General features: G+C 42.9%; 2 protein-coding genes across 4 annotated transcripts in view; one reads left to right on the top strand and one right to left on the bottom strand.

Moving 5' to 3' along the window:
• OFD1 (OFD1 centriole and centriolar satellite protein) overlaps positions 1–4452 on the bottom strand; it is a 53997-nt gene extending 49545 nt beyond the window's left edge. For 2 of the 3 annotated variants that reach the window (XM_072816005.1, XM_072816004.1), the window contains exons 1-2: positions 4417–4452; positions 4075–4173 (exon numbers count right to left, since the gene is read on the bottom strand). In XM_072816005.1, the coding sequence (XP_072672106.1) occupies positions 4075–4167 (93 nt within the window). In that variant the 5' untranslated portion in view covers positions 4168–4173; positions 4417–4452. The remainder of the gene's footprint in view (positions 1–4074; positions 4174–4416) is intronic. The other variant, XM_072816006.1, reaches the window with a different exon arrangement.
• A 336-nt stretch (positions 4453–4788) lies between these two features.
• On the top strand, positions 4789–16947 carry TRAPPC2 (trafficking protein particle complex subunit 2). The gene is made up of 5 exons (XM_072816017.1): positions 4789–4954; positions 10716–10827; positions 14022–14165; positions 14598–14684; positions 15854–16947. The coding sequence occupies exons 1-5, from the start codon at positions 4833–4835 to the stop codon at positions 15950–15952; spliced, it is 564 nt and encodes a 187-aa protein (XP_072672118.1). The 5' UTR covers positions 4789–4832; the 3' UTR covers positions 15953–16947.
• The last annotated feature ends 361 nt before the right edge of the window (positions 16948–17308 follow it).

Consider the following 17308-nt stretch of genomic DNA (forward strand, 5'->3'; position numbering starts at 1 on the left):
ATGGAAGTAATTTTCTCACATTTTATAAATGAGAAAATTACAGTTCAAAGCGGGTCATTTTCTCAAGGTTTAATATGAGCATTATTCATCTGAGTTTTAACAAAATTCCCTAAGTTACTCAGACTACTGGGTAGTTGTTCTAGTCTATTTTGGAAACACACAACTGGGCTGAGCTTAAGAGTACACTGCCTAGATTCAGGAGGTTCGGCAGTAAATTATATCTAATAAGTTCATATTAATAGAATCCAAGCAAGAAACTAATGGAGTTGTTATACCTCTTTCTTTTAGCCATTAGCTCAAGAGTAGAAGAGCATATAATTACCAGTATAGAACAGGCCTCGGAATACATCTAAAGTCCCACAGTAAAAAGGAAAAAAAAAACCTGTACTCTGTTTAGAATACATATGCTCTGCCTCATCTAGTATAGTTCAGTAACTGAAAAAAAGAGAAATTATAGCATCTTCCACCAGTAAAATTTAGAGGTGATTTAATTAGATTTGTAACAACTAAGGAACACATATATATATTTTTAACAATGTATTTTGGGGGACGCCTGGGTGGCTCAGCGGTTGAGCATCTGCCTTCCGGCTCAGGGCACAATCCCGGGGTCCCGGGATCGAGTCCCACATCAGGCTCCCTGCATGGAGCCTGCTTCTCCCTCTGCCTGTGTCTCTGTCTCTCTCTGTCTCTCATGAATAAGTAAAATCTTTTTTAAAAAAAGATTTAGATCCAGCTTAATAAAATGACTTAAGGGGTCTTGCAAACAAGACTCTACTGAAATAGGTTAAAATTTAGAGGAGTGACAGAAGCATAAAGATGAAAATGAGGGTAGGAAAAAAGCAAAGAATATTACAGATGAATCCCCAGCTCAACAAACACAAAAAGCAAGCCATCTAGCACTTGTTGGAAGGAATCCCAAAACTGGCTGGGGGGCTCTCCAACAGCCAATGCAAAGAGGGAAATCCACTCAGAATTACTGCTCCTAAAATAGAAGTACAATTATTGTGGGTGGGGAGGCAAACTGGGAGAGAAGAGACTTGTGGATCCTCAGCACATCTCTCTTGGAAATTAGGGTAGACTCAAAATAAGGAAAAAGACTTGATAAATTGCATTTAATGGGTACTGGACTTTGTAGTTAGCCACAAATTCTTTTCAAAAACACCCAAATAAAATGTTCATTAGGCCATTAAAAATTCAATGAATTTTAAAAATTAAAACTCAGGGATCCTGGGTGGCTCAATGGTTTGGCGCCTGCCTTCATCCAAAGGCGTGATCCTGGGGTCCCACGATCAAGTCCCACATCGGGCTCCCTGTGTGGAGCCTGCTTCTCCCTCTGCCTGTGTCTCTGCCTCTATCTATCTCCGTCTCCCGGTCTCTCCCCCTCTCTCTCCCTCATGAGTAAATAAAAGATCTTTAAAAAAATAAAATTAAAATTAAAACTCACTCAGGCCATAGTCACTGAATTGAGAAAACAAAAATTAGCCCAGACTTAGTAAGTAAAGATCTGTCTTGCCATTGGTAAAGCTGGAATAACAGAACTGAACAGCCAGCTGAAAAAAGAAACAATGTTTCTCCAGAAGATAGACTGCATTTGTAAAGTGAACAAGCTTAGCAGAATCTGGATACCAAATCCAAACAAGGAGTACTTAAAAAGGATAAGGATAGGTCAGTATCATTTGCGACTATAAATAAAACACCAATCTAATTCAGAAGCACAGTAAAAGAAAATATGCCATGGCCAGGAATCCAAGGACCATTCTACATAAAAAACCACATTAATGCATTATACACTACAACTAATTCCAAATGGGTTAAAGTTAACTTAAAAAAAAAAAGGCCTTCTTAAAAAATAAAAAGGGAGTATTAGTTCTCTTAGAAGAACTGAGAATAACCATAAAAGAAAAAAAATAGATTTGGCCATATTAAAAACATAACATCAATATTTTTGGAATCAAATCAAAATTGAACACTGAGATAAAGTATGGCTGCAAAAAATGGAAAAGAGATTTAGTTTCTATTAAAAGACATCTTAGGGGCAGCCCCGGGTGTCTCAGAGATTTAGTGCTGCTTCAGCCCAGGGCGTGATCCTGGAGTCCCCAGATCAAGTCCCACGTCGGGCTCCCTGCATGGGGCCTGCTTCTCCCTCCGCCTGTGTCTCTGCCTCTCTCTTGGTCTCTCATGAATAAATAAATAAAATCTTAAAAAAAAATAAAACACATCTTATACGTTAATAAAACACCCCTGGGGAGAAAAATGGGCAAGAAACATGAACTGCCAATCCACAGAAAACATATGAATCACCAGAAAATATGGGCATCCTCAATAATTAAAGGAATATTAAAATAAAGTTAAAATAAAGTTTTTCCAGTGTTTAAACAAAGTCATGACAATACCATTGGAGAGATAAGCATTGTCAAATTGCTGGTAGTATACTATTACAATCTTTTTAGGACAAGAACCATATACTGAGAGCCTTAAAAAAGCTCAGGCCTTGAGTGGTTCAGTAGGTTGAGTGTCTGACTTTAGCTAGGTTCATCTCAGGGTCCTGGGATTGAGCCCTGCATTGGGTTTCACGCAGTGGGGAGCTTGCTTCTCCCACTCCTCTGCACCTCCTCCTGCTCTCTTGCTCTGTCTCTCATAAATAAATGAAATCCTAACAACAACAACAACTCAGGCTTCTAGGTCAGTAATGTCACGTAACCTATTCTAGGCAAAAAATGAGAGATGCATTAAAGGAATGTGTAGACCTGAGTGTAACGTAAATCTTCAACAGGGGACTGCTACATAAATTACCCATACGTTCAAAGACAAGCCTGGTGCCATTGAAAATGAGGATTTCAAGGAACTTTAAAGGATACAGGAAAATCAGATTATACAGGAGGGGTACCTGGCTGGCTCAGCTGATGAAGTGTGGGACTCTGGGTCTCCATCCAGGCTGTGGGCCTGAGCCTTTTATTGGGTATGGAGATTACTTAAAATCCTGGGCGGGGGGGGGGGGCGGGGGGGGGGTTTACAGTTATGCCATTTACTGTTTATATTAGGGATGATGTTTCTCCACGTCTTTCCATATTTTTCAGATGAATCTGAAGGTTTTTTAAGTTACGAAAACAATGGGAGAGGGAGGAAGGTTTTTAAAAAGCTCACTTTTCGGGATCCCTGGGTGGCACAGCGGTTTGGCGCCTGCCTTTGGCCCAGGGCGCGATCCTGGAGACCCGGGATCGAATCCCACGTCGGGCTCCCGGTGCATGGAGCCTGCTTCTCCCTCTGCCTGTGTCTCTGCCTCTCTCTCTCTGTGACTATAATAAACAAATAAAAATTAAAAAAAAAAAAAAAAAAGCTCAGTTTTCGTTGACTTTTTTAAGGAGGGGAGGGGCAGAGGGAGAAGCAGAATCTTAAGCAGGCACCGCCCCCAGTGCTTAGCTGACACTGGGCGGAGCCCACAATCCTGATGAGGACCTCAGAGGAAACCAAGAACCAGAGGCTCAGCTGACTGAGCCACCCAGGCGCCCCCTTAACATCTTAAAATATACTTTTGAAACGTATCCAGTAACAAAAACATTTGAGCTACTCTTACTCCTTGGTGTTGATACAATGTATACTAATGCTTGCTGCTCAAATGTTTATACATCTGAATACATTTTAAAGAAGTTTCTCATTTCCTAAATTATTCTACTGTAAGTAGTAACTAATGTTTTCTATATGCTGTCAAAATCCTTCATTCAAAAGTGAGTACTATTACAAACCTATTCATTCAAGACTTGCAAGCCAGATTTATAAACCAAGTCCACCTCTACTAGAATATGTTCACCTTACGTGGCTATCCACTACTACCTTAATATCAGTCCAATAAGCCTCTTACTTCAATATATTAAGACCACTCAAACGCTAGGCCATTTTCAAGACTTTTGTGGTCCAGAGCAGAGAGTTACACAGGAACATAAAAATGTAATTCACCAAAAACAATCTATGTCATACTCTTTTTAAAATGCAAGAGCTAGGTGTATTTAAACGTTGGGTGCCTGTTACAGGTTAGACTTGCCTAAGTTCTGTAAAAGAGATGCATAAAGCTCATACCTTGAGTGTGTCCAGTATTCCCCGATCCTTAAACGTCTGGTACAACTTTTTTCGCAGTTCATCTTGACTCAACATGTCGGGTTTGGAGGGCATTGTGGTCTGGAAGAAAAAACCGTTACGGGTTACCTGGTGGGCAGACGCAGCGCGAACTTCTGAAAACAGAGGAGTGGCCTCCAGGGAGGGAAACTCTAGGAGGCCGATCAGGGGGAAAGGAGCTATAACGAAAACAAACAGGCTACGTTTCCGCCGCTCCCGGAGCAGGGGCCAGTGTATCTACCCCGGCCCTCGGGTGTCGGCCTCCCACTGCCTCCCGACTCCCCCCAACCCTGCATTATATCCTACTTTGGCCCGAGTTAACACCCCGCCCGGCCTGCAGGCGCAGGAAGAGGGGGAATCCCGGCCTCCGGAGCCCAGTCTCCGCCTGGGGGCAGTCGAGAAGAAGGAAGCCGAACTCCGCCTCTTACTGTGAACTAGGAACTGTAGACCATTCGCACTTCCTTTCTCGGCGGTCCATGGGTAGGCGGAGTCGTGGCCCACAGGAGACTTTCCCACGCGCCTCGGGGGCGGGGACCGGTAGTGAGGCAACAGAAGACAAACACGTAGGAGCAGGAATTCGGCGCGTTCCGCGTTGACCCCGCCCCTCCGCGAGGCCCGCCCAACGGAACGGCCCAAGCCGGGAGTGCTACTGCGCACGCGCCGTACTCTGGCCGGAAGCTCCTCCCTCCTCTCGCGAGACGCCAACACCGGACTCTCGCGAGATGCCACCGCCGGACTCTCGCGAGGATCGCTCGGGGAGTTCCGACCCAGGGGGCGCGGCGCGGCGCGGCGCGGGTCGGCCTTGGGAAGTGTGGCTGTTGCGATTGTCGGATTCTCGCGGCAGGTAGGAGATGGAGTGAGTAGGGGGCGGGAGCTTTCGAGGACATCCCCGGCCCCGCGCGCCGCGAGTTGTGGCTGTGTCTCCAGCCCGCCTGAAGGCGGCCGGGTCGGACCTGTCCAGTCCCCTTTCGGCTGATCTCATCACAGGCCACCCCGCCAATGCACATCGCGTTTCAGCCCGCAAGCGTCGGCCAGCTCAGGGCCTTTGCTTCATTTAGCCTTTCATTAGGTCGTTCATCTAACTGGGGGCTTCTTAAACTTGGCTGCAGTATTCTTTGGAGCTGGAAAGTTCTTCATTGACGCTGTCCTGTGATGGGAGGGGATTAATCGTCTCACTGGGGCCTAGCCTGGTAGTTCGTGTGTGTGTGAGAAAGTGCCTAACATTGGCCCGAATAGATTCCCAGGTAACCTCAAAGGAGCAGCCCTGAGCCTGATCTCTGGGCAGCTTGGAATAAGTCTGTCAAGTCCAGCGCTCATTACTGGGCGCTCGCGTAGGTACTGCGGTTCGATCACAGCCCGCTTTCCTGCTACAGATCGTTGTCTCAGGCTTATCAGCACCAGGTCCTGGCCGTCACTATCAGTTAAATAGAAACTGGCTCACCAGCGGTAACCTGTTTGCCATCCCTGGTTCAGTTCCTTTTCCATTAGCCTACATTATATCTGAAGTCAGCGCCTGCTGTAGCTCACTCCCCACCCCCAGAAAGACCTTTTCCTCTTCCCCCCTCAGTTCCTTCAGTAGCTCTCCCCAGAGCATTCCTTACTGCACCCAGTTCACAGTTATTAATCCTTTTAAAATAAGCTTCCCAGGGCAGTCTGGGTGGCTCAGCGGTTTAGCGCTGCCTTCAGCCCAGGGCGTGATCCTGGGGTCCCGGGACCAAGTCCCACCTTAGGCTCCCTGCGTGGAGCCTGCTGCTCCCTCTGCCTGTGTCTCTGCCTCTCTCTCTGTGTCTCTCATGAATAAATAAATAAAATATTTTAAAAATATAAAATAAGCTTCCCAGAAGGAAGTATGTTCCCTGGCAATATGATTATTTAAAAGCACATTATCTTAATGCAGGCCAGAGTTGCCATTAGCTTTCTGCCCCCTTTTAGAGCTTGTGAATAATGTAAACTTTGAAATCTAGTAAATAAGCTGCTCTGAACCTAGGTTTCTCATCTATTGTACAGGGTTTTTTTTTTTTTCTTTTTCTTCTTTTTAAAACACGGGACTTGTTTTTGCATTCTCTTAAACTCTATCTTGTTACTTTCACCTACGTTCTCTTAGCCTGGAGAAGTTTTTGAATCCGTAGTGTTGCCTTCCAGTGTCTTGACTATCCCAACATATTATCCTTGAACAGGAGAAACTGTCTCCCACTTACAGATTCAAAATATTGAACAGGACTAGGTTAAGGTCAAGCTCAAAGGTTCCCTAGAGACCCCATGCTGTCAGCTGACTTGGAGAACCTTAAGCATGCAAGTCAGGTGAGAGTGGTCCCTCACTCAACAAATAGCAAGTGCTGCCTGCCCTGCCCCGCCCCGCCCCAGCTCTGAGGGTACCAGGATCTTAAATTCAAGCTATCCATCTCCACTTCTCAGGGAGATACCAGGTTCCGTCGTAAAATTATTTGCCATCTCCTGGATTTCTCTTCCAAAACAGACAATGTAAGTTTGGCAAGACTTATTCTCACATAACCGGTACTTTATGAGTGAATAACCACTTACTCTATTTTTGTCTGGGGATTCAGGTTAACGAAGTTAATGTAAAAAAAAGCTCCTAGCATGTTATCTGACTGGAGACTGGCATTAATGCGTGTTTCTCTTGGGGTTTTAATCTAGTCCAAAAGTAGCCAATTACAGAAGAGAAGCCTTTGCTTCTGAAAATAGTAACACCTCAGATGGTGTAACTTTTGTTCCTGAGATTTCTCATGTTGCTGATTAGTATAAAATCACATTTGTCAATCCAAAATAGAAAATATGTGGAGACTTGAAGGCCCATATTTATTGGGAGGGTTTTGTTTTGTTTTTTTAATATACCTGTCTTCAGGTTCACAGTGTACCTAACTTTGTTTTCGTCACAGTTGCTATTTAAAAATCAGGCTCTTTGAGATAGTTCAAGTTCAGATCTGCATCCTTGTATGTACCAGCTGACCTTTCTCCCCTTTTTCCTGATTGTACTCTAAGGCTTTTTTCTTATTTCACACATTTCCATTCATTTTGTGCTTTTGCCCTTCTCATGCCAGCCTCACAGATACATGGTCTCGTTTTTTATGTTCATCACTAGTTAGCGTCCTCTTTTAGTTCAAGGTAGTCCGGAGCTCCTATATCACCACTTTGATTTTTTCAGTTGTCATGCACTCTCTCAAGCGGTTTCCATCACCTAGCCATCAGAGGCAGCTGCTGTTTTCATCCCAGGTGAGTGTCTTGGCGCCACTCCATTCAGTCAACAACTCCAGTCTCTTGTCATGGAGAATTTTTTCACGACTGCCTAAACCTCAACTTTTCACAAAGGTGTTGTTAATCACTTCATCAGACTTCATCAGTCAGGCCTCTGAGGCTGAGGGCCTCAGCACTAGAAAGTTCTCTTCTGTGTTGAGGCTACTTAATCCCAGCATGCCTCCCACTCCTGTATTCCAGCTTTCCCTGGCACTGTCCCCACTATTGCTCCCCTCCTCGCAGTTCCATTCCATAGGCATGGAGTGCTTATTAGGTACTGAGCTCTGTGGTAAGCCTTAGAGAGGCATGCTAGGAAAGAAAAACACCTACCTTAGTATCCCTAGTTATCTTCCCATTGGTGCACCACTCTCCCCCCCTCCTTTCCTCCCTCCAACCTTCCACAGCGCTTTGAAACCCTTGTTCCATGATAAACGGGACACTCCCTTTGTCCTTAGTCTCCTACACACTGCACTTACCTTTTTTTTTAAACATTTTATTTATTCATGAAAGACACACACACACACAGAGGCAGAGACACAGGCAGAGGGAGAAGCAGGCTCCACGCAGGGAGCCCGATGTGGCACTCGATCCCGGGACCCCAGCATCACATCCAGAGCTGAAGGCAGGCGCTCAACCACTGAGCTATGGAGGCGTCCCATGCACTCACCTTCTGTGAGCACTTTGAGTATTTCGTTTTTTCTCATTCCTACAGCTTTTTCAGCTCTGACGTGTGTTATCTGCTGCCATAACAAGATTGAGTGGCTTAAATAACACAAATTTATTACCTTACATTGAGGTCCACCACGGGTCTCTGTGGGCTGGAATCCAGGTATCAGCAGGAACGTGTACCCTTGTGGAGGTTGTCAGGAAGAATCGGCTTTGTGCTTTCCAACCTCTAGAGGCCACTCACCTTCCTTGGCTCCTGGCCCTTTCTTCCATCTTCAACACCAGCTGCATTGCAGCTCTGTGACCCTCCTGTCCTTGCACTTTCTTGGGCTTATCTTCCCTGCCTGCCCCCTTTAAAGACCTTTGAGATCAGGATGTGGACAGAGCAGGGCGTGCTATTCTGGCTACTACCGCCTGTTAAAATTGACGTGTTCATTTCATCCCCTTTTTTCCCTTATTTCCATTCTTGGTGAACAGACTCATCTTGATATTCTTCAGCTTGATCACCTCGGTCAGGCATTTGGATACATCCTTGATTCTTCCCTCTTCCTCAGTTCCCCAGGCTAATCCATTGCCAGGTTCTGTGTCGCTCTGTCCTCCACACTTGGAGACCTAGTCTTCTTTGGAGATACTTGAAGGGCCGCTATTTTAGGTGATAGGGAAATTGAGCAGACACACACACGGCAGTTGCTTAATTTGTATTACAGCCTGGAGTTCTAAGTAGTACTTGCTCTGTGGAGGGAGGGAAGGTAGAAGAGGTTGCAGAACTTAAAAAAAAAAAAAAGCTTCAAATCATTGTTACAGAGCCCTACTGTCTGATACAGTAGCCACTAACCACAGGTGGCTACTTAAGTTTAAATTTAAATTAATTAAAATTAGAGTCAAAAATTCAGATCTGCAGGCACAAGAGCCACCAGTGGCTATCACTTCAGACAGTGCAGATACAGGTGCATCCCCTTCCTGAGACACTTCACCTTCCAGTTTTGCCTATAGAATTAAATACTTATATGAGTCCTTCGGCTGCTGTGAAACCAAATTATTGAAAGTTCAGTTTCTGCCCAGCAGGAGCATTTATGACATAACCTTTATGTGGTATTTCCTTCGGTTCCCTTTCGGTTTACCCTCACCCTATTATGACACGATGCAGGCATGGGAATGAGGGCTAGCTTCCTTACATGTGTATTGTTTTCTGCTACTTCTTAAATGTTTGTACTGAAGAAATTGATCCCTTCCCTTGGCAAACTCCAGCTATGAAACCTATTCCAGTTAATGACATCTTGTCAACTTTGTTCAAATTTAAAGCTCCCGTCCCTCTCCCTCTTGAGAATTTCTTTCAATCTTGAGAATTGTAGCTATTTCTCCTAGTTTTGCGGAGCTTTCATATCATTCCTGCCTGTCTTGTTATTCAGTTTTACTGTTTGGGCCTTTTCCTCATCTATCCCTAAGACTCTCCCTGTAAAGGATCAGATGGTCTCTGTCCCAACTGCTCAACTCTGTCATCGTGTTGTTGGGCAAAGGCAGCCTTCAGCAACAATAAAAGGATGGGAGGCCAGATATTTGGCCTGCAGGCTGTAATGTGCCAATACCTGCCCAAAATAGCATTTTAAATCCTATTTACCTCGTCATGCCCAAAGAACGTCCTATTTGCCCTTTCTTCCAGTCACGGGCCTTCCATTTCCAGAGTTAAAAGTGCCAGCTCTGCCTTGATTTCCTTAACAAAAGGTTGTATTCATTAGGAAATACATTTCAGATTTTCTGATGGTCTCTGTGAATCAGTTCTAGTGAGGCTTGAAGAGCCCTGGGCTCTGACACACCTCACCATACATTCTCTGAGATGGTATACTCAGTTAACCAGATTGCTGCCCCACATGGAGGCCTTAAGAGTCAGTCAGCACATCTCCATGTGCATGTGCTCCTCCATGTTGTTCTAGGTAACATGCTGAGCACCTCCTATGAGCCAGATACCGTGCCTGGTGCTTCACATGCATTGTTGTATAATCCTCAAAGTCACTGTAAGGGATCTATGATTGTTACCTCTATTTCACCGAAGAGGAAACTGACACTGGGAATTTAAGGACTGTGCCTATGGTCACGTTACTAGAAAGTGGCAAAGCTAGATCTGAACCTAACTTTGTCTGATTACAAAGACCCTGTGCTAAAATACATGCATTCATATATGAATCCTTCTACCTATCCAGATTATTGTGCTAAAAGCCATACAATCCCTGATCCCCCTCCAAAATGCCTCCCCCACACTTTCTCTTCATTTCCTTAGCAGACTTATTAACAACAGTTTTAACACTTAATGCCTTAGATGTCTTTCTCTTTGGCTTATGGTTTCTTCCATCTTTTCTAGAATACAAAATTGTGTCTTCCTTTCTTATTTTTTAAAGATTTTTTTTTTAAGTAATCTCTACATCCACCATGGGGCTTGAACTCATGATCCCAACATCAAGAGTCACATGCTCCACCGATTGAGCCAGCCAGGCGCCTCATGTCTTTCTCATGAATGTTTGAGGAAGCATATCATAGGCTCCTGCATTTGCAGAGACTTAAATTTGTAGCAGATGGTCTTCAAGTAGGAAGAAGACAAAATCAACACCCTTTATTAATTTTTCCTGGTGTTAGTGCTAATAATGCTAACTGGTATAGAGTACTAAAAATATGTGTTATTTTCACTTAACTAGGAGCTACATATTGAAGACAATGTCTGGAAGCTTCTACTTTGTAATTGTTGGCCACCATGATAATCCAGTTTTCGAAATGGAATTTTTGCCAGCTGGAAAAGCAGAATCCAAAGTGCGTATGGAACCTTAAAAAATTCTGTAAGAACTGTTATACTGTTGTAATAATAATAGTGTGGCATTATTTTACAACTGAAAGAGATCTGGACAGATGAGGTAACTGGAATCCACCACAACTAAATGAGGCTTGCTCTGCAGTCCCACAGGTTGATAGAAGCTCGCCAGGGAACATCTGAGTTGCTGATTCATCCTTTAATTCAGCACACATTTGGCACATACTAGCAGGATGCTCAGGGTCTGTTCTCTGATATGTAGTTCACTGTCAATCATTCCGAAAAGCTGCTCCCTCAGCACATAGAAACATAGTTCACCTGGAGCGGGCCTGGAAAAACAGTTGTTAGGACTGGAAATGCCACGAGAGCCCATTCTGTCCAAGTGAATTACCTTTTTCATCAGAACATACATAATAGGTCCACTTACACCTGGGAGGGTTAAAAGAGACCCTTGCTTCCATGTCCTGCTGCCCTTGAGAATATGGCAGTTTTCAGTGACCTTCTGCACCACCTACTGGCTGCGTGGTGCCCGCATGCTGTCCTCCCCAGTGACATCACCCAACTTTTTTTTTTAAGGTTTGTTTTATTTATTCATTCATTCATTCATTCATTCATTCATTCATGAGAGACCCAGAGAAAGAGAGGTGGAGACACAGGCAGAGGGAGAAGCAGGCTCCATGCAGGGAACCTGATGCAGGACTTGATCCTGGGTCCCCAGGACCACACCTTGGGCTGAAGGCAGCGCTAAACCATCAAGCCACCCAGGCTGCCCAACCACCCAACTTTCTTGTTGCCAGTAATGTTTCCAGAAAAAGAAGCTTGGCTCAAGAACATGCCATTCAGAGTAAACGTAGAATCCTGAGATGAGAATACCTGGGGCCTTTCCACCTTTCTATACTAGTCCATGTTGCTAATAAATTGCTGACAGGTTAAAGTGTGTTTTTCTCAATTCCAAAAATAAGCTTTAATGTCCTTTAAGACAATTGATTTTTGAAATTAATTGTAATGCATAATGTCCAGTGTGTGATGCTTTTCAACTATTTAAATCGTGCCACTAAAATAAGATAGAAATTGGGTTAGGGTATTATCAGGTGGCTTTGCTACATTTTTTCCACACATTCCTGTGAGCACACTGCTCCTTTAAAACTTTGTATTGAAGCGTCTGTGTAGCAGCTGTTGCTTTGTGGTACAGGGCTACTTACATAGTTTCTGTGGACCTGTGGTAGGCAAAGCTGTGCGTATGAAAACGCTTTGTTGCACACTTTGACCATGGTTCTTTCTCCTGCTACCATTCACCTTCTAAAGCATTTCTACATTTTTCTTCTAATCTCATAATTGATCATCCATGTAAAGTGATGGAAAACACTGCTGTAAGCCAGACACAAAATACATCCATTTCTCTAAGGATTAAATTAGCTTTGTCATAGTGATGTGATGAAGTAAACATGCCTGAACTGTACAGGGGATTCCAAGGCAACTGGCAGCCTTCCTCCACCCAGTCACAAGACAGCCTCCTCAGCAAGGAGGTCATATTAAGTTTCCTTTCCCAGGGCTGTCATCATAGAACACACAAACCGGGTGGCTTCAAGTAAAAGCAGCTCATTGTCTCACCGGTCTGGAGGCCAGAAGTCCAAGAACAACGGTTCAGCAAGCCAGGCCCCCTGTGAAGGTGCTGGGGGAAGATCTGTTCCAGGCCCCTCTCCTAGCTTCTGGAGAAGTCTAGTCTTCACATGGCCTTCTCCCTATGTGTCTGTTTCTAAATTCCCCTTTTATAAGTACACCAGTGATACTGGATTAGGGGCCATCCTACTCTAGTGTGCTAAGTACATTTGCAATGACCTGTTTCTAAATAAGGCCACATTTTGAGGTACTGGGTGGGGTGGGAGTGGTTAGGACGTCAACATAAGAATTTGGTTTGACCCATAACAGAAGTGTTCTTTGACAAATTTATTTTGTTTTTTGTTTTGTTTTGTTTTTTTAAAGATTTTATTTATTCATGAGAGACACGGGGCGGTGGGGATGCAGAGACATAGGCAGAAGGAGAAGCAGGCTCCATGCAGGGAGCCTGATGTGGGACTCGATCCGAGTACTCCAGGATCCTGCCCCAGGCCAAAGGCAGGTGCTCAACTGCTGAGCCACCCAGGCTTCCCGAAAATTTTAGTTTGAAATAAAGAATTCCGGGGATCCCTGCGTGGCGCAGCGGTTTGGCGCCTGCCTTTTGGCCCAGGGCGCGATCCTGGAGACCCGGGATCGAATCCCACGTCGGGCTCCCGGTGCATGGAGCCTGCTTCTCCCTCTGCCTGTGTCTCTGCCTCTCTCTCTCTCTCTCTCTGTGTGACTATCATAAATAAATAAAAATAAATAAGAAAAAGAAATGAAATAAAGAATTCCTCAGGACTAAGACTGTTCCAGGTTGTGAATTCCCTTTCCATATTATGGTGGGACAGTCCCACCTCCAGGTAAGCCCACGAGGACATTCAGCTCTGACAGGACTGTCTCCCCTTGAGACAGGTGACTGCTCACAGCTGGGGCTGAGCATGGCCTCCTGCCACTCCCAGATCCCCCGTCACATAAGCTTCGTTCACCTGAAAGAGGCCTATGCCAAGCCTCAGAGTACCGCCTCCTCAGCTGTCTCCACTGCTCATCAAGTGTCCCTGGGCCCAGTGAAAAGGCCTGCCCTTTTCCCCTGCCGACCCTGAGATCCATGCCAACATCATTTCTGTGTAGCTCTCCTTCACCACCTCCTTGGCTCTCCAGCCTACCTAAATTGCTGTCCTTTAGCCATAACCACTTACAGATTTTTTCACGTCTTTCTCTAAAAAGATGTGAATGTCTTTAAAGCAGAATCTCTTTTTTTATAACCTACTATTCTTTCCTCATGTGCTTAAATGATTACCAAATTTGGGAACTTCCTTCTTACAAAATTAAAAAAATAATCTATATAGTTTCTTGAACACATTTCATTTATTAAGTCACTGGCTGTTTCTATTTGCTGAGTTTTAGATACCAAATTAAAAAGACTATGATGTGAAAACAGTTAAGATCTTTTGTAACCCATGATAGTAATAAATGAAGTGAAAGCAGAAGATGCCATCCCACCCCCAAGAAAACTATGTATACAATTTCCAGAATAAAATGCTGGCATTCTTGATGCTGTCTGGAAAGTTGATCTGGTGCTACTCACATTGTCATCCAGGATGATCATCGTCATCTGAACCAGTTCATAGCTCATGCTGCTCTCGACCTTGTAGATGAGAATATGTGGCTGTCGAACAACATGTACCTGAAAACTGTGGACAAGTTCAACGAGTGGTTTGTTTCGGCATTTGTTACTGCAGGTCATATCCTTATCTTTTAAATAAAGATCTCTAACTAAAGGTTGGGGTAACAAACTAGAACAACAAAGGACATAGATGCCAGACTCCAAGTCCGGACTTCAAAGTGTCAGGTAAAAATTGCCACTTAGAGGGCTACTTTTTTTTTTTTTTTTTTAGGGGAAAAAAATACCCACATTTTGTTTAACAGATAACTTTAAAGCCAAGTCTCATATAAAACTAAAGTTAACCTGAACCATAAGGTTGGTTTTACTTTGTTCTGTAGTTATTTTTTTTAAAAAGATTATGTCCTCTTAAAATGAAACTAACCTAACTTCAAACCCAGTTTATATATTCAGCTTTTCCATCACCAAATACAATGCATGTGACTCGTTTGAAGGATATTGTATCACCTGACTACTTTTCATTTCTATTAAGATTATACCTTAATTCTTTCACATATGAGATTTATTATGCTTCATGACATAAGACAAGAAGATGGAATAAAGAACTTTTTTACTGATGTCTATGATTTATACATAAAGGTATGGTATGTTCTATAACTTTTTCAATGTGATTGTAAAAAGGGGATTCTGACTTTGACAGGAAACTGGCCTGTTGCCATAACTCCCTCGTACTGCTGTTTTCATCTCCTCCAATCAGAACAATCCCTGGAAACTCCCTCCTCAGGCAAGTCTTCACTGCCAGGCTACCATGTATTTAGGACAGAACTCACTGTAGTTACTTTTAAATTGGTTTCAGTTTCCCCCTTTGAGCACAGATGGTTGATTCTATCTATTAGGGAACCCTAAAAAGAGAAGGAAGCAGGTTACAGAAGGAAATTGCTTCATAATTCAATCTAAAATGTTCTCCATCTACTTTACAAGTAAGTTACAATGCAATAAATATAGATTACAAACTGTCAGTTTACCAAATAGTCACTCAAGGAGAATGGTGCCACTCACATAGATTACAAACTGTCAGTTTACCAAATAGTCACTCAAGGAAAATGGTGCCATTCACATTTCTTGATAATTAGAAAGAATAAAATAGTACTAGGATGTCTATGGTTAAAATGCAGTGCTAACAGTATGTTCTATTAAATGTTTTGTACTTAGACAAGAGTTTTTGCATATCTGCACAGTAATATTCCTAGTCAGAATTAGCAAATAATATTTAGCCCTCTAAGTTTTCTCACACATATTATGATATTACACTATTTAAGAAACTGATCACTTAGCCTTGTGTTAAAAGGACAGTATTAACCTAATTGCTAAAAAAAATTGCTACATAAGTGCAACTTAATAGCAATGTAGTATACCTTTTTTTTTTTTAACTATGGGCATATGCTGGATTTTCAGTTTTATGTACCACAGGGGATTGAGCCATATATTTATAATTAATAGGAGTACATTACTATTTCACACAAAGGGTGAGTCCTGAAAGTTCATTTAGCTTACATTGGCAACACTTATCATACCACCATTGGTTTTGCCACAGGTACTTCTCAAACACCAAGACCCAAACCTCCTCGAGGGGGCGTTACTCTTTACCCACGGAACGTTTTTGTTGAAACTTAATGTGGTCTTCAGACTTTTGTTTTGGATGTCTTTGATGATTTGATTTAGAACTTTACAATAATTTCCTTCTAGACATCTATGATTTGTTAGCCTTTGTACTTTGACAACCTCACTAATACCTTCTTCTTTCCTAGTTTGCAATGAATCCATTTTATGAACCCAATTCTCCTATTCGATCAAGCGCTTTTGACAGAAAAGTTCAGTTTCTTGGGAAGAAGCACCTTTTAAGTTGAATCTGGAAAAGTTTGGAAATACACAATGTCACTACAATGGGGTATTCTCAGGAATGTGTACATTGTAAGTAACTTAATTAAATAGCCTGGAAAAGTTTACTTCTAGTCTAAATTTATCTAAACTTAATGAAGTTTCTTGTATATTTCAAAACAGTACATTCAGTTTCTTATGATTATCAACAGATCAATATTTGCTTGTGAACAGTGTTATTTATAAACTCTTTATAACCTTGAAAATATCCTTATTCTAAAAATTAAGAATGAGCTTTTGACTTTACTCAGATAGTTTGATCTTGATGTCACAATCCAGAACCAAATGTCATTGTCAAGATTTTGCTAGACAGATTTAAACCTAAAAGTCTCTGCAGTAGGGAATGAAATTGATAGCATGTACATGGGCTTCTATACGTCTAGAAATAGTTATAAAATCACATAGGCAGTATATATAACACTACCCAAGAAGCCGAAGCAAGCAGCTTTTGCAGTGCCAAATGCCACGAAGCCCCCCTCTGTCAAAGACTGGGAATAGTGATTCTGCTAAAAATCTAGAATCCTAGATCCATATTTATAAAATGGGAAGCTGGGACCAAAGTGACAGGTTATGTTCTTATATTGCCTTTCCTTCAGACAGTAAACTGAAAGTTAAGTGAACCTGTTGATAGTTCTACTAGTAAAAAGGTGGAAATCTGGAACTGTAAACAAAAGTTTATATTAACCTTTGCATTCTTGGCTTTTTTAGGCTGTACACCAAGGGGTGGGGAGTGGCCTCCTGTAACAAGTGGGATCTTACTATAAACCACTAAATGTCCACTTAAAAAACAAGTACTATAACCAGATATTTTCTGTGCTAATTGTGAGCACTCAATTTTGTTCTATCCTGAACAACTTGAGCAAATCATTCCAAGTTCGGTATCAGACCCTTGTGTGAAGTTGGTGTCATAATTGTTTACCCCATTTATTTATTTGATTTCTTAAATAAAGATGCTTGTCCAAGAGTGTGGAAGTTCAATCGAATTTTTTAAGTGTTGCTCACCCTGCTACCGCTGTTTTAGTCCTATTTCCCCTATTGAGAGTCTACAAACTATTATCTTAACCCATTTTCCAGAATTCAGATCACCTCAAACTAGGTGCCAGAGCTTTGGGAGCAGAAAGATACTCTGCTAGAAATCTAGTAGGGGTTTCAGCCAGGCTCACCAGAGAAACCGCAGTGTGTACTTAGCGGATACAGTTTGCTCTGCCCTCAGTAAACACATGATGCAGAGAGCTGCCAGCAGCAGCAGCATCATGTTTTCAGCAGGAGGTTGTAGGGTACCTTGCAAACCATGATCCTCTCCTCCAGGCTTGTGAGGGTGCGAT

This window comes from Canis lupus, chromosome X (assembly GCF_048164855.1).
Source record: "Canis lupus baileyi chromosome X, mCanLup2.hap1, whole genome shotgun sequence".
Lineage (NCBI taxonomy): Eukaryota > Metazoa > Chordata > Mammalia > Carnivora > Canidae > Canis > Canis lupus.

Excerpts from the sequence above, each read along its gene's own strand:
- TRAPPC2 (XM_072816017.1), top strand. The coding sequence starts at position 4,833 with ATGCCACCGCCGGACTCTCGCGAGGATCGCTCGGGGAGTTCCGACCCA. Across the intron at positions 14,166-14,597 it reads CGGCATTTGTTACTGCAGGT|CATATGAGATTTATTATGCT; the intron begins CATATCCTTATC and ends TTAATTCTTTCA. Across the intron at positions 14,685-15,853 it reads TCTATGATTTATACATAAAG|TTTGCAATGAATCCATTTTA; the intron begins GTATGGTATGTT and ends CTTCTTTCCTAG.